The 16,219-nt window shown below is 40.0% G+C and overlaps 1 protein-coding gene across 1 annotated transcript in view; it reads right to left on the bottom strand.

The window, feature by feature from the left end:
* Positions 1 to 496: 496 nt before the first annotated feature.
* The window catches only part of IRS2 (insulin receptor substrate 2), a 32,239-nt gene continuing 16,516 nt past the window's right edge, over positions 497 to 16,219 (bottom strand). Inside the window, exon 2 of the mRNA XM_075740317.1 lies at positions 497 to 2,957. Coding sequence (XP_075596432.1) covers positions 2,953 to 2,957 — 5 coding nt within the window. The 3' untranslated portion in view covers positions 497 to 2,952. The remainder of the gene's footprint in view (positions 2,958 to 16,219) is intronic.

The following is a 16,219-nucleotide window of genomic DNA, read 5'->3' as shown; positions in this document are numbered from 1 at the left end:
CTGACCAGGAGCAGGTCCGGCTATGGTGACCCCAAGGTGTCTACAACTGTGCCCCAGAGCCCCTGCACACAAGCTAGCAGATGAAGATAACTACATAGAGCATCAGGTTCCCATTCACCTTGTACCAGTGTAAGTAACTATACAGCACATATAGGGCAACTCTGTTCCCACTAAGTAGGCTGCCAGAAGGACTCCCATAGTCTTCCACTCACTTTTAAAACTGGAATTAAAAATTAAGACCAAATTCTGCTCCTAGTTATTTCCTCAAATATACAAACTTTGCCTTTATAATAGTGATCTTTTTATTCTTAAATAAGATTTAAAATTATTTCATGATTATATGCATTAAAAGGAAATCAGGTAAATATGTGCACAGCAGTAAGATTTATTGAGAAAAAAAGTATTTCTGTTTAAAAAAAAAAAAGAGAATAAAGTCATTTTATGTAAAGAACCAGAAAAAATACCCCACCCCTAGAGAAAACAGGCACACAAATACTTTACTCCTTTCATAAATAATGTATTTTATTGCATATGGCTATTAAGGAGAGCATCCATGATCAATACAGACTAAATACAATACACTACTCTAGTTCCATTTATTCTGGTCTCCAGCAGCATCACATTTATCCTTATATACAGCGTGTACATTGGAAGACACAGCAAGATAAGTTAAGTCTCTTGTCATATCACAATAGCAAGAAATATATTTAACATCTTGATATCCAGAAACAATACGTACCCAAAAAGAAAACACTGCTTAATAACTGTTAAGGTTATATAGCAAAAAATATTTTAAATTTAAGGTAAGTCAGGCAAAATGTACAAAGACCCAATATACATTGTGAAGTTTTAGCAAACATAACATTTATACATTTTGGTTCCATTCTGTAAACTAAATTAAGAATGTAAGTATTGCATATGCCTTTGTGAAATATACAGGATAGAGAAGAATTGACTATATTGTCAAGTTTTTGTTTTGAAGTTGCCGTATGCATTTTAGCCATTTGTTTTAGTGGCATGATTTCTTAATTGGTACAGAGGGCTACTTCAAAATAGAAGTTCAGAACATTTAATTCAGCAGGTACCGCACTCAGTGCTATGGGGGGTTCAGACAGAAAATGTCAAAAGTATTTGCTTTTTTAGTTCCAGACTTGAACAAGCAGTATTTTAGAGGGTCTTAGAACCATTTATAGTATTATTATTAAAATTAAAAAACCAACCTCAAACAGACAGATTAGATATTTAAATTTATTTTAGATCTAATATTGTATTAGCCTATGCATTGCTGTGATCTAAGACCCCAAAAATTACACTGAAAAATGAAGTGTGTTGTGGGGTAGGGAAGGAATTAGTTTACATTCATCTTTGTCTTGTAATACAATCCTCAGTTCTAAAGATTCAGCATGTAAGCAGGAAGACCGCATTGCCATTCATTATATTTGTAAGACATTGACTCTCGTCTTCCTCAGAAAAAAAAATCCCAAAAGATAATGCATTGTTAATAGTGAAGTACAGGTTCCACCTAGCACAATGATTTAAAAAAAGAAAGAAAAAAAAAAGTTTCACGTAAGTCAAATAACTTAGTAATACTTACATGTCTATCAGAGCAGGCACTGGGAAGGTACCCTTAAAAGCGTACACAAACTCTTCAACAAATTTATCGGAGGAGAAACAAGGTGGCATGACATTCTGCTAGTCTGATGCAACAGCTGTATGTGATGTTTGTGACGGTAGCCACCACATCACTCGGATTTTCAGGCTACTGGAAATGCGATGCACGGGTAGCCTCGAAAAGAACTCAGGATAAGTGACTGCAGTGGTTCTTCTTCCCTGTGATAATGCCTGCAGCTGCAATGGTGCTTTCCTGGTAAAAGGCAAACATCAGGACTTTCTAGATGGCAAGATAATACTGTGTTAATATTAGCGCTTGAATCTGCCCGATACCCCTTATCATCCCTGCATTCCTAGCATGCCTATGTGGATTTTTGGTTACAAGAAACGCAGCTAAGAACAGGGTTAGCTGACAAAAGTGAGCTTGTAAATAGGAGAAAAGGCTTTTGCAATCTGAAGTACCTACATAAACACCTACATAGAGAGGATTAAACAAGTGTGTCAAAGGTAAAGAGAGATACCCCCAATACAGTTTGATGGTTTTAACTTACGTTGCTTCAGTTACACATTGTTATTTTTTTTATTTTTTTTAACTACTCTGAATCCTCCATCCAAGTCCGATTCACAGAGTTTCATCCCATTTTAGGCTTTTCGGGGCCCTGGTTCGGCTTTGTCTGAGAAGTAAACCCTGCGGCTAGTGATTCACGACCCAGCAGCAGCAGCTGTACGCGTTGCAAGTTCAGTAAGGCTGACGACCGCTCTTGAGAGAGACTCAGCATAGAGATAAAGGAGGTTCTGTCGTACACCAACACCGCAAATCTGGCTTTACTTTGAACTGAGGTAGTACTGTGGTAGGCTTGAAATTACGCCAGTAAATACCAGATCTTACTGCTTGAGCAGGTGTTACAGAATCCCCTAACATGCCGAAGAATAAATACAGTTTGTCTTTGCAGAAAAAGGAAATGAAGGCATTGGCCATTTGTTAAAGAGGCCGGCAGAAAAGTTTCTACGATCTAAAGAGCATCTCCAACTTCTGTCGAAACAGCAGCAAAATGATACCGCAGATGCCGTGGACACGTAATGAGTTAGGCAGGTTGCTTTCCCTTCCTCCCAGATTTGTTGCACAGTTTAGTCCACGACAGTTAAGTAACTGTCCAGACCAACAATAACAACAACAACAACAAAAAGTAAACCTTAAGCAGCTTCAGTTACGGGGGGGGGGGGGGGGGGGGAAATCAACAAAAAACAAACTAACAACAACAACAAAAAAAGTATATGCCGAGCAGCTTCTTTGAATGTTGTACTCTGTTGTTTGAGGTCATGGTGAGAAAATTAACTCCTTCACTCTGAAAAGAAAAATGAAAGAAAGTCAATTAAAGCTTAAAAAAAAAGTAATAATCATATTTACGATTTAAACACCACAAAAAATAGCATAGAGAGATTATTCAGAATGGGGTTTCGTGGGAAAAAACAACTATGCAATAACTGCTGTTACATTTGTATACATTATAAAGTATTGCAGAGGCAATAAAGGGAGCACTCCCCAGTCCAATACCACCTCCTTTTTTTAGAACTTTTCAGCTGTGGCTCTTCAGACCAGCAAACCACAGGAGACAGAACCGGTTAGAAAACCCGACACAAAATCCCCCCAGTTCAAGTTGTGACCATCACTGTTTGCATCAGTGGAAAGGAAAAGGGGTTGCAGAAAGTAGGTACAAGATCAACTGGGGATTTTTTAGTCAGCTAGGTGTTATCAAAAGCTGTCCATTTCCAGACATTAAAACCAAGTTTCTTGAGACTCTATTGTCTTTAGGGAAAGAGCCTTCTAAAAACATAAGTGAAGTATAGAAAGAACCTTCTTCTAATTCAGTTATTTGATTTACTAAATAACTATTATTCCAGACGTAAAAGAGTGGGTAGGTATGCAAGTGGAAGGAATCTTCTTCAGATTACTGACTACAAAGCTGCTTTAAACAGTCAAGGTGAATAATGCAGTAAAATAGAATCTGATTACAAAGTGACCCATCCTATTTTAAAGAATGCAGCTGGCTCCTTTCGTCTTTTTTCACTGCAAAGAATTAACGGATAGTATGTGCCACCACCATAAAGGGACATTATTATATTGATTAACTCACAACATTAAGATGATTTGTTAATGTGGTCATTAAAAAAGAAAAATCAAATTTTCCTTAGCATGTTGCTTATTGCTTAGATTTTTTCCCCATTTGCTATAATATTTGGAAAGCAGCAATGCACAAACAGTAGTGATTAAAACACTGAGACTGTAAATTTTACATGACAAAGCCTTGACACCTCATTTCGAAAGGTGCCAACTAAGTGGTAAACCCTGATACGACATCAGGTTGAAATGTTACATTCACGCCAAGTGCTATTAATAGTGTCTAGTTCATTTAATAGTTTAGAGCAATTTTTTTTGTTGTTGTATGTTGTTGTTCCCAAGTTTACAAGTTAGATGAAAATATTAATTTGAAGATGTATTGCACAAGTTTTCCTAAAAATTTAAATTATTTGGAACACTTTGGGAACTAATATTATTACTTAGAAAAGTCTATAAAGGGCATAACCCATTAATTTTGACTGTATTGATACAAGAAGTCAGTATTCCTGTATATTTTTAATTCCTTTGGGACCATAAACCCAAAATAAATTATATATGAAACCTGGATGTCAAAGTAAGCATGGTGCATATCTGTGCAAGTTTCCACCCATACAAGCCTCTGATTAACCAATACAAAGGCTTTTCCTTCACGTCTCCACAAAACCAAAGGTTGACATATCTTGGCATGTATGTGAGAATTGCTAAATTGCTATTGAATCTCTCAGAGCTAAGGTTTACTTAAGAAATTAGACCTGCTGGAGTCAATTTGAGCCACTATATGATCAGATACTTAGGATATTACTTAGGATTTTATTTCACTACACAGCTCGAAATGAATTAATAGCTTGCCAAGACCAAAAGACTCATTGTCCCCACCCATTGACATTTATTTGCTGCCACTTTTCTGATCAGAAACTAAGTCAAATCTATCCATTCCATCTTCAGAAACGAGCTTTCGTTGTTTGGGCTGGGAGAGTGTTTCAAATTAAGAACTTGAACTGGCTTACGATGCAATCAAGGGAGCCCCAAAATTGCCATCACCATCCAGTAAGGCTGTGTGGGAGAACGCGTGGCAGGATGGATGGCTCTCAGAAGGGAGCAGAGATTCCTCGTTTGAAGAAGAGCTGCCTAACAAGCCACTTTGTTCTGACTTTTGTTCGGGGAAACAGGATAAATGCATCATGAGTGTTTAAAGAAACATGCTGACTCCGTGTTACTGCTTTCCTCCTCCAAATGGAAACTAATCTAACAACTAAGTTTAGGTTCCCAAAAATGGCCACATCATAGTGAAAGCCAAATAAAGTTTAAAAAAAAGAAAATAAAATCAATCACGTGCTCAGATAGGGAAATCGGAGGAAGATATTTTTGTACGTGCAACGAACACAAACAAGTATCTTTCCAGAAGTATGTCAGCCTAGGGCGGTCATCAGGGAGGATTACTAGCAACTGAGTAAACCTGCCATAGTTCTTACAGCACAATAGGTACTTTCCAGCCAGAATTAAACTGGAGCAGATGAAGTGGTCAGTGCTTCAAAGCACTTACAAACTTGGTTCACAGGGTTTTGTAGGTGGACGATGGGACTGTAGGCACAAGCCTAGGAGCCTATGATGCTATAAACACGTCATCTGATGAGTCTGTAATGCTGACCTATAATTCAAAAACTAACCCAAACATAGTCTTCAATAATTAAACAATTTCCTCTGACTTCAACAAGCTTTGAATCAGGTTTCAAATAAGCTTTGAATCAAGAAAGGAAAAATAACTATTCCTAGCACTTAATCCACGTAAGAGCAATGTCAGGTTCAGGGGAAGCCTACTTGCAAGAAATAAGTTCCATGCTAAAGTAAAAAAAAAAAAAAAAAAAAAATTACATCAATATCACTGTTAATTTTTACTTCAGTGATTAGTATCTTTTACTTATTTCAAGTGTCAGGTCAACATTCCACTTACACAGCAAGTCACACCATACGCTGTATTATCCAAGAACTAAAAGAAATTCCTACAGGACACAAATACATTCTTTGATAACTTCATTCCCCATGGGCCCACACAAATCAAAATACAAAGTGCAGCACTGTGTCAATACTGAAGTTTCCTATTGGTTTTGGACTTTATTAACAAAAGGATCCATGATCACTGCTGAGTTTCCAAAACTAAAGTCATCTGATTCTACCAGTGCTTCTTGGGGAATAAATCAGATAATAAACACACAGACAAATTGCTAGGAAACTACCAAATACTCAAAGACTTGTTTAATATACTGTGAAGAGAATACAATGGTTAGTCAATCTAGTCTGCTTATTAATTTTCAAAGTCAGTAAGCAATGAATAAAAATTTTCTTAATTCCTAAAAATAATTCTCATCTGCTAACAAGCACGCAGACAGAAACAGCTATTCATGTGGCTCGTGGCAAAACGCGTTGCTGGTTATTCATAACCAGTAAATTTATTCCACTGGCAGCGCGACTGCCCGAGCAGATCAGGCATCGGGCACAGAACACCCAGCTCCGCCACGAGCTTCTGCCCCGACTCCGGGCAAATCACTCGGTCCCTTTGTTTCACCTCCCCACGCTGCCTGCCAAATCGATTAAGGCTCTGATCCCGCTAACTAACTCTTCCTGGAAGAGCAAGCCTATTGATACAACAGAATCTGGAGATGACACCATGTACATCTGCGGGCATCAGGCCAGGCCACTAGACGGCACAGCCCAAGGAACCGAATCCCACCCACAGGGAAAGATCTTTGCCCCCCCCACCCTCACCCCCCCCCCGACACTGGGGAGGAGGTGCGTGGCCCTGGGCGAGGCAGTTGGCCAGCCAGAAAAGGCAAGTGAGTCCCCCCCGCCAGCAAGCCACGCTGCCCTCCCTACCCTCCAGCGCCGTGCATGGTACCCGGCCGGGCAGCCCGCAGGAGATGGCGCAGGGGCACCTCAGCAGCACCGTCCCTACGCCCAGAGCAGTCCGTGCCAGCAAGCAAAGGGGGCAGGGAGGCAGGGGCTGAGGGTGGGGAGGGACGGCACAGGTCCCGATGTCGGTAACACCGTGCCGACCCGGCACCGACAGGAGATGGTCTGAGCCGCAGTCTCCGAGGGCTTCTTTACGGGAAGGATTGTAGGATGCACACGTTGTAAGGTCACAAATTTGGCCAAGCATCCCAATGCGAATGCAGCCTGCCTGCTCCTCGGGGTGCTACCGGGGAGGTGCACAGTAAGGAGCCAAATCCTGACCTGGCTCTGACTCTCACTGAGCAATTTAATGATTTCTATATTTTAATATTAAGCACATAGGTAACCCTGCTAAAGATAACAGAACTCCTCACGTGCTCAGCTATGGCTCTCCACAAGTAATTCCAGGGAATCTGAGCTCTGCTCAGCGGCACTGCTCGTACCAAATAAAGCCGAGCGTGGCCATCGTCACAGGATAACGTTTCCATCAGAGCTTAAACATTCGCCTTAACAACACTTCGCAGGAAAACATAAAGTAGCACGCTCTAACAGTTTACAAAGCTTATGAATAATATCCATCCAAAGTAAAATGTTTCCACATTGCATGGGAAAACCAAGTTAAACCATGAAATGAAAAAAGCCATGTTATTGTTATTATTTTAAACAAGTCATGGCTGGTCATAATTGGAGACATGCTGCCCCAAGTAGCTAGGCTCTTCTGGTATATTATTCCACTAAGAAACTACGTAATGTTATTTAGGTACGTCTCTGTTGTTTTATGAATTTAGAAAAGTGAGCATTGGGTCAACATAGATTCTTCATGACTGGAAAAAAAAAAAAAATCAGTAAATTTCTTTAAAGTAGGGATTTTGTGGCCACAGTTATCTATATTAAAATGAACTTCATAGTACTTTTAACTCTTGTGTCAAACAGTTAAAAATCATAACATCTTGAATTGCATTAAGATAACCCTGGTGAAAGATATTGTCTTCTAAAGTGGGAAACAAAAAACTAGATTATCTGAAAAAGATGCTGCGTGTCAGCACTTTTTTTTTTTTGTCCTAGCATAAACATGAGAGGCTAAAATCTTCATCTGATAGCATGAACAAACCCCCACAATTTATAGTGAGTGTCAACTTTTATACAAAGGTACTAAAAAAAATAAAATAAAAATCAAAGTAATCTGTATTTTACACCATATATTTACACAACTAACACTTACTTTAAAGCCTGCGATCTTACACTAGAGTTTAAGCAGCTGAGTCTACAGTAGAAGTACAGTTGATGACAATGGCTGTGCTTAGTTGATTTCAAAATTTGGTATAATTTGTGTTTCATATCATTTTGTCAAGGTTCTTATAGATTTTGCAGTATGAATAACTAAACATTAAAATGTAATTATCTGGAAAATAAAGGATTAAATTTACAAATGTCATTATAATGAATTTATAGCTAAAGTGCTGGTCCAGAAATACATTTCCCATATCAATTATAATAAAAAATAGGCACTTCAAATTTAAAATTAAGAAACTAGACATGTTCATTTTTCCAGGATTAATTTAATACAGTTGCTATTATATCTCTTAATTTCAGAGCTACAGCCACTGTGTACTATTAAACAAGTTTGCGTAGATGTGATTTAATCCCATGATTAGGGATAAAAACAGACAAACCCCTTCAACATAGTACTATCTGAAATTTGTTCAATTATCCTCTCCCTTGCAAGTTGGGTATACAACCGTTCAAAAACATCACATGAAACTAAACAAAATCAAGCTGCTTTCACTGAGCAAACAAAATGCTAGAAAAAAATGTTTAGTCCTTTTGGCCTTCCATTGGGAGTTTCTAAGAGGGACAGAAACACACACGCAGAAGCAGATGTGGAAACTATACAGAAAATTTGCCACGAAAAGATTAGTCCGTGGCAGCCAGCCAAAGAGCCACTCGACAGTTCACACGCACAGGATTTAACCATCCTGGACCACGAAGGCAGGTTCTTGGTTGATGACCACTATCACACAACTGGAATTGCCTCCCAGCTTAAAACCATCGCACCATTCCTTTATCAGTTCGGATTCAAAACCCAGCACTGCAAACGTGGCCTCAATTAGGCGGTTGGCTTGATTTTTACAGCTCCTTCCACCACCCCAAGGAGAGAGCACAGCTCTCCCCAGGAGCAGACTGACAGCAAGAAGCACACTCCAGCGACACCACTTTGCATACAAAGCGAGGCTGGAAGTTTCTTGAGAGACACAATTTTTGCAAAACAAAGCGCTCACCTTACAAGCGATGAAGGGCGAGGGAGGAAGGGACTGGTGACTAATACACTCAACTACCTACCAACCTCATCTTTGGAGACACAACAAAAACAACTGAATTAGCACGTCTGCTCCTTCAGCATACACTAGGCAATACTCAGCTAATTCTGCCATCCCCAAGGTGTACCTCTACATCTCTGACCTACTCACCCTACGAGGAGCTAGTCATTCTAGCTCCTTACAGTCAAGAAGAAACAGGCACTTCTAAGCAACAATCCTTCTGCCCTATTTCATGTTAGGCTCAGATGAATAAGAGTTATGAAAGATCTCCAAGTCTGTGAGGCGTATGACTTGGCATTCATTTTAGGAGCTGAGACCATATGCTTTTACAATTGCTGGGAAGTTTGCTCAGCTGGGATGTCAAAGCCGTATTTGTCCCTCTTCTAATACATATCAGTAGTCATTAACAAGGGCAACAAGGTCTGGCAACAAAGAAGAGCTCTTGTAAGTAGAGCTTGATATTCTCATACAACTGTCAACTGCAATGTCGTCAATGTTGGTGGACCTATTTCAGGCTGATAATGGCAAGGAGGGGGGTGGGAAGAAGTATAATCAGACTTCTGGTTAGATCCACAAGCAAGAACCTGACTGCTATTCTAGATATCAATGGCCAATTGCAAAATCCAATAGCTTCATCTGAGCCGCTAGGTTACCTCCATCCACACACGTGAACACACAATGTTAGAATGCTCTCAAAGAGCTTAAAAGCATGCTTTTTCTCTCTCTCACTTGGGAGAAAAAGCAATCTTTTCCAGTGATTAAATTGAAGAATTATTCATATTAAAAATTTAAATATTCATAGGAACAGGGATAAGGACTCATGTAAGTTGTGGGAAGTCATGTTCACTCTCCCTTACCATTACAGTGGATATCTAATTATTCCATGAAGACAGCTTCAGTAAGAAAGAATGAGAGCATTCGACCAAAGAATATATGACTAAGATGTGCTAGGGATGGGGAGGGGGAAAAAGAGGATTGAGATTTCTTTTTTTTTTTTTTTTTTATCAGCCAGAAAGGTACTGGATGCTGGTCAGTCCTGGTTGAGTGCTCTAGCCATGTAAATATTGTGGGCAGAGGAACAGAAACACTTCATCCAGGCACTCTTTGAAAGACTGCTCCTGCCTCCATCATTGCCAAAAGGGCTTAGGCACCTAATATCAAAAGAGGTTTGAGATTTACAAAGATTTATGGAGACTGGAGCATTCCTCCATCCTAGAGGAAGACATTTATCTTTCAGAGAGCAGCATGTTTTACAATACAAGGCTCTCCTCAACTTTCTTAGTCAACTGAGAAACCCATGCAAACTGACTTTCAGACTGCTTACCAAGGAGACCTAAAAACCCCTGGCATTACATACATTCCTTTATGCATCTAACTGACATCTAAACACACTGGATGGTCCCATGCTAAACATTAGGCTGGCTGCTGCAGCTTTTGGACTTTCAATTTAGGAGATACATCCAGAGACATGCTGCTTCGCACAGAAGAGATACATGGGGAGCAAAGGGAGAGAAAAAGAAAGCAGGGAAGGGCTAAGAGGGACAACCTGGCGTGCATGGGCAGGCCATCTTTTCCCTACTGCTTTCTCTTGTCACACCCTCGCTTAAAACTCTGAGCATCTGGTAGTAGGATAGAAAAAGATTTTAAAGGATTATTTTCAACTTCTGTCAATGCTTTTCTAGAAATCTTTTGTGTTCTCACCGTTGTCAATGTGAATCAGTATAGAGAGGTGAGGGAAAGATGAAGCTAGGCAAGAAGTTGCAGACTTCACGTGTGATGAAAAGACACCACCACCCCCTAACCTGCCCAAAACCATTTAGTGAAATGAGCAATACAGCACAAAACAGCGACACGGAAGCAGGCTAAAGATTCCTCTAATCCAGTTTGCTCTCTCAGACAGTGGGTCAAAAGCAGCTGCTTAAGCAAAACTATAAAACCCAAAACAAGCATATGGAAATACTTCCCAAAATTCTCATGTAGCTTCTAATGATTTACCTATCAAGGACCTCTTGCACTTCACCTCCCTTCATGGAAACCTTTAGTACCCTGTAGCCTGGAGTTTCACACCTGAACGACAGGGTGCAAGAAGAATGATCTCCTTCTGCTTGTTCTGAAGCTGCCACGTTAGCTTAATGCCCCCAATAAAGCTGAAGTCTTACTTTCCACCTACAGTTTAGTCTCACAGTCCATATATCATGACACGTTGTCCTTCTTTTACTCTATATATCGAGACACGCAGCAACGGGAACTGCAATTCCCCCCGTATGGACGTTTCCTATCTACAACCTGAGAGCACAATGGAAAGGCTCAAAAACATGGTGCCCAAGCATTTCTATACCACCCTGCAAAACTGGGATGAAAAACCCTGTGCAGCTGGCCAATGCTTTCTGCAGGATTCTTGGGAGAAGAAAAACTGTTACCTGAACAGGTTTCTAACACTTTGATGGGAAATCAGTTGCACTGTGTATGTGGACTGCAGTAGAGGAAGGGAAAAGAAATTCTCTGTGAGATGAGAAAAAGAAGTATCCACAGATGTGCAGTGTTACTCAAAGGTCACTATTTTGGCCATTTCCTTAAAGTCTGCTCTTTAGAACAAGACACAAAAAAAAGGGGGGGGGGGAAGAGGTGTTCTCTTTTTACATAATTTCCTAATAGGTTCTCAGTATTTGACAGAGATAGCTCCTACAATTTATTTTCACTTTAACCAAAGCTTTCTCAGTATGTTTTCACAAAGAAGATTGGTTTTTTCTTTTTTTTTTTTTTTTTTTTGGGGGGGGGGGGGGTTTGTTCTGTCCAAGTTTAAAGAAATTTTTTTCCATGAGACCAGGTTAGGATCCTTTTTTCACACTGAAAGAAGAATGAGCTGATGTGTTTTGGGTAATATTGCTTAGAAAATGTAAGAACAGTTTACTTTCTCAATTTTGTATCTTTTGAAGTATCATTACTGAGTCATTAAACAGCTACATATTTCACTTTATCTATTAATCTTGTTACATGTAATATTACCTCTGTTCATTTAAAACAGTATCTCATAGTTCAGAGTTGCTAATACAGTAGTACAAATCAGGTTTAACCCTTCACCTTTTTGCTTTATTAATTCCACTTAAACAATAATTGAAGCTTCTATATACAAATGCTTGGATTAAAAAAAAGTAAAACATTTCCATGAATAAAGCCAGAGTCTCCTTATTTTAAAGGTTTTTCATTCCATAAATTTTAGGGGTTTTATACTGCTGTTGTTAGAAACCTCTATTAATGCAGCCTATAGTTCCAGGCACTGTACATGCACAAAAGCACAATATATTTTTCTACTAACCACAGTAAATTAACTGAATAGCATTGTGATTATGCCTTATCAAATATATTGCTCCTGTTAGCAACACATAAAAGAACTACAAAAACACCCCAACACTCCACAAAAGTGCTTAGAAACAAAAATGCAAAAAGAATTTGGAAGACTGAATTTGTGAGAAAAAGCTATTCGAACAAAACCTTGTGGAAAGGTGAACTTCCTCCTACTACCAGACCACTTACAAACCTTTCACAATGAGGGGGCACTAAAACCAAAGCACAGCCTTACCAGTTCATCACACATTAGGGACGCGGCTTCCAGCTGCCACCCAACCCGTAACCAGCAGGTTTTCCTCCAAGCAGAGCAAGCTGCTCCTCATTGCATCACCCCTGAGCATGTTCCTTCACTTCATTTGCAACACACCTGGGTACTTACTCTGCTTGTGACACCCAGCCACCAGCGATCGCCAGGTTCAGTACTCTGGCACGGACACACTCACAACACCAAGATGAGAAAGTACCTATTTTCTGTGAATATTTTTTTTTTTTTAAGCCTTAAAATATTTCTGCAGGAATATTATTTCTAACTGTTTGAATAACAAGTTTAGCTTATCGCTGGTCAAAAAGATTTCTAGATCTATTTCTGCTCGTTAGAGTATTACAGTTGCTATTTTATAATGATCTATGTGTCACCTGAAACGAGGCAAGTGGGCTTGGCCAATAGCCCTGAAGTCCTGAGCTGTAAGGAAGGTTACTCTGGGAAGCCACCAGAGAACCCACTGTGGTGCTCAGGGACTCCCTCCCTGCCTCAGGTGGGGTTCCCCCGTAAATGAGTATCATCAGAGGGGCTGGGAGATGATGCAAACCTGGGCCTTTTTCTGTCACCTTCCATGCAGTCAGCAGGTGACTGGAGTGTCCATGCCATGAACCCAGGGCCTGGAAAATGTCCTGGTCCCACAGTTCAGACATGGGATTTGGGAGACAGATCCTGCCCAGGAACAAAGGAGTTGAGTTTAAGCAAATACTTTATAATACCTCCATGGAGATCGATCAAAACATCTTACCCTTTTCTCAGGTGCACAACAGGGCTATGATCATCTCTCCAGATAATGTTTATAAAAGGACTCACGACCATGAGCAGAGCTCTCCTTAACTTTCCTTGGGACTACAGGCTTGCACCCACAGCTACGCTTGGCACCACGGTTACTGTCTGAAAGCCAGATTCAAATATTTAGCCAGGTGCCCCGTCCCTGTTGATTTCAACACCTTCGTCCATTTGAGCCTTAATACTTACCACTCTACAGCAACCCACTAAGTCTCCTTGAAAACTGCCACTCTTTCTCTAACACAATCCCCAGCAGATATTTCCTGCCATTCCTTCAATAAACAGACAAACGCCCTAGTAATCAAAGCAAAATGATGTCTCAAAGAACATTATTTGTAGATTTCTCATTTACAGACTGGATTGTATTCTCCCTTGCATCAAATGCATTTCTGAGAAATGCTAGACAAACAAAACAAACATTTTTATGTTGCATTTTTAAAACCAAACAGGGGCTCCTGTAAGTTCCTGCTCCGAGTTTAATCTTGAGATGAATTGGCATTTCTTTCTGAAGCTGATACGGATTGTACTGCATAGAGAAGGTAGTATTATGTTAAGACATGAAAGGGGAGGATGTATTTTTCTCACATGGGCATCATAAATATCATCCACATATCACTCCTGGAGGCTAACATACTCTGTTGGAAAGCAGAGGCAAAAAGCTTAGTAAACTGTTTGGAAAAGTAATTTTGGTGGTTAAAATTTATCTTCCGAGAACACCAGTTTCAAAACCGGAAGCTGATCGTAAAAATAACTTGCAATAGTAGAAAGCATATAAAGTAATTACCTCCTCTGTCTTACTCATATTTTACTTTCTTTCTCAAGCAAGAAACACAGATTGTACTGAATGAATGAGATCGTTCTCAGCTCCACTGGATGTGCCTTGAATCCTCCCCATCTAATAGTGTACTGCAGAAATGAAGTGAAGCAAGCCCATACTCAGTAGCTCCGCAAGACCAAACGGATGCTAAAGCTTCACTTTTAAGAAAGGCAGCTAAAGAAGGTGAATGCAAAATGCCAAGTTTTACCTACCCTAAGGAACAAGAATATCTGAGGCATGCAATGAATGTCAGCTTAGAAAACAGCACTTATTTCATTGTTTTTCAGCTGTGAGACCTGCAGTACAAAATGTTACCTTCCCCATGGAAAAAAAATTTGTTAAAATACGACAAATACTATGCTGTCAGAGCACTGTGCGATTTCACAGCACTTTTCTCAAAACTTCCAAGACTTTTTTAAAAAAAAGACCAAAAAAATTAGCATCATTTACATGCAATATTGCTAACACCAGAGCAACACACGCTTTCTTCTGTAATTATGAGAGCTTAGTAAATATTTACACAGAGCTGTGCTCTACTGTTTCACCAGTTCTGTTTTTTCCTCCTCTCCCAAGTGCTCTCACACAGGTATCTTTGTTTTGTTTTATGGCTCCCCCGATTTGTTGCCAGTAAATATGTTTATAAGCAACCAATGACACTTAATTTTCTTAAAAAGGCTCACTAGTACCTCATAGAGCATTTTTGAAAAATACATTTTACTTACAGCAACATATCTGACCACACGACTATATAACTGACACTGTCATCTTCTTGAAATTGTATTATGTTGCCAGGACTGTTTCTGTAACACAGATTAAAAACCATCTTTGTCACTTAAGACAGGATACTTAAGAGTTTGGCTCTAGCCCCGCGATGCTCAGCAGAGAATTCTCCTAGACTTCAGGGAGGCTTTCCAGTACATGTAGACCTGCATGTATTTTCTCCCATTGCCAGCATCCCAGCTCTTTAGAGCTGCTTAGGCCATCTCAAATAGGTGTGATGAACACTTCAGGATGTCACGTTAAGGAACTATAACTTTGTTTAGGATACCGTGCGGTAGGTGAGACTTTATAAAGCTAAGATGCCATTCTAGAAGGATGCTTTGCAAAGAACAGAATAGAAAAGATCACAGACAATGCGCACGAAGAAATACTTTGCAAAATACCAGTATTTCCCCCAAGGCGTCTGCGCCTTTAAAGCCTGAGTTTGCTTCCAAGTGCTCAGGCCCTGATACCGTTGCATATTTCACGTATTGTGATTGACCAGGAAATACATTAAGAAGCGCTCAGCCAACAGTGCAGCAGCTGCATAGCTAGAGAAAACACAAATCCCTTTTAATTTCACATTTACTGAACAAGTACAATACATCATCAACTAACTAGAGCACAGTCCAGGTCAGGCAGGAATACTTAGCTACGCCAGCTGATCCACACATGAGTATCAGTCTCATTTCAAGTCCTTCTCCTTAAAATAGACTCCACGCAGCAAGTTTGATCTCACAAGCCACAGACCTCTGGAAGTTGGATGTTCCATTTATGCCAAGCGTATAGGCTCCGTCTATAGTCAAGGAAGACAGGTTTGTGCACACCTCCATGTCTGGCTTTGACCAGCCTCTTCAATACTTACAAGGCACCTATATCCTTCAGTGACTACTTATGGAAGCCACATCCTTATTTTAAGACCATTTCGACAGACTCCTAATGAGGAGCAAAGGAGGCGTCTACAGACTGGGCCAAACCTCTCAGTTCTACGTAACATGCGAGAACACTGGCTAGATGAAAAAAAACCCACCATATTCGTGGAAATCTAAAACAGGAAGACAGACCCTTAGGACATGGTGGAGACACTTGAGCTGGAATCTGCAACACAGAAGGCATTAAGCAGCTTTGCTCAGAACACCCACACTAAGGTCCCATAAGATTTTGAAGTCCTGTGGTCATCCTGTGGCCTCAGATGAAGATATTTTTGCCTTTTAATTGTACTCGTGTCCATCTGACCAAAACAGGAGCCCAGC

Source organism: Balearica regulorum, chromosome 1 (genome assembly GCF_011004875.1).
Source record: "Balearica regulorum gibbericeps isolate bBalReg1 chromosome 1, bBalReg1.pri, whole genome shotgun sequence".
NCBI classification, from domain to species: Eukaryota; Metazoa; Chordata; class Aves; order Gruiformes; family Gruidae; genus Balearica; species Balearica regulorum.
This window is presented reverse-complemented; position numbering and strand designations above follow the sequence as displayed.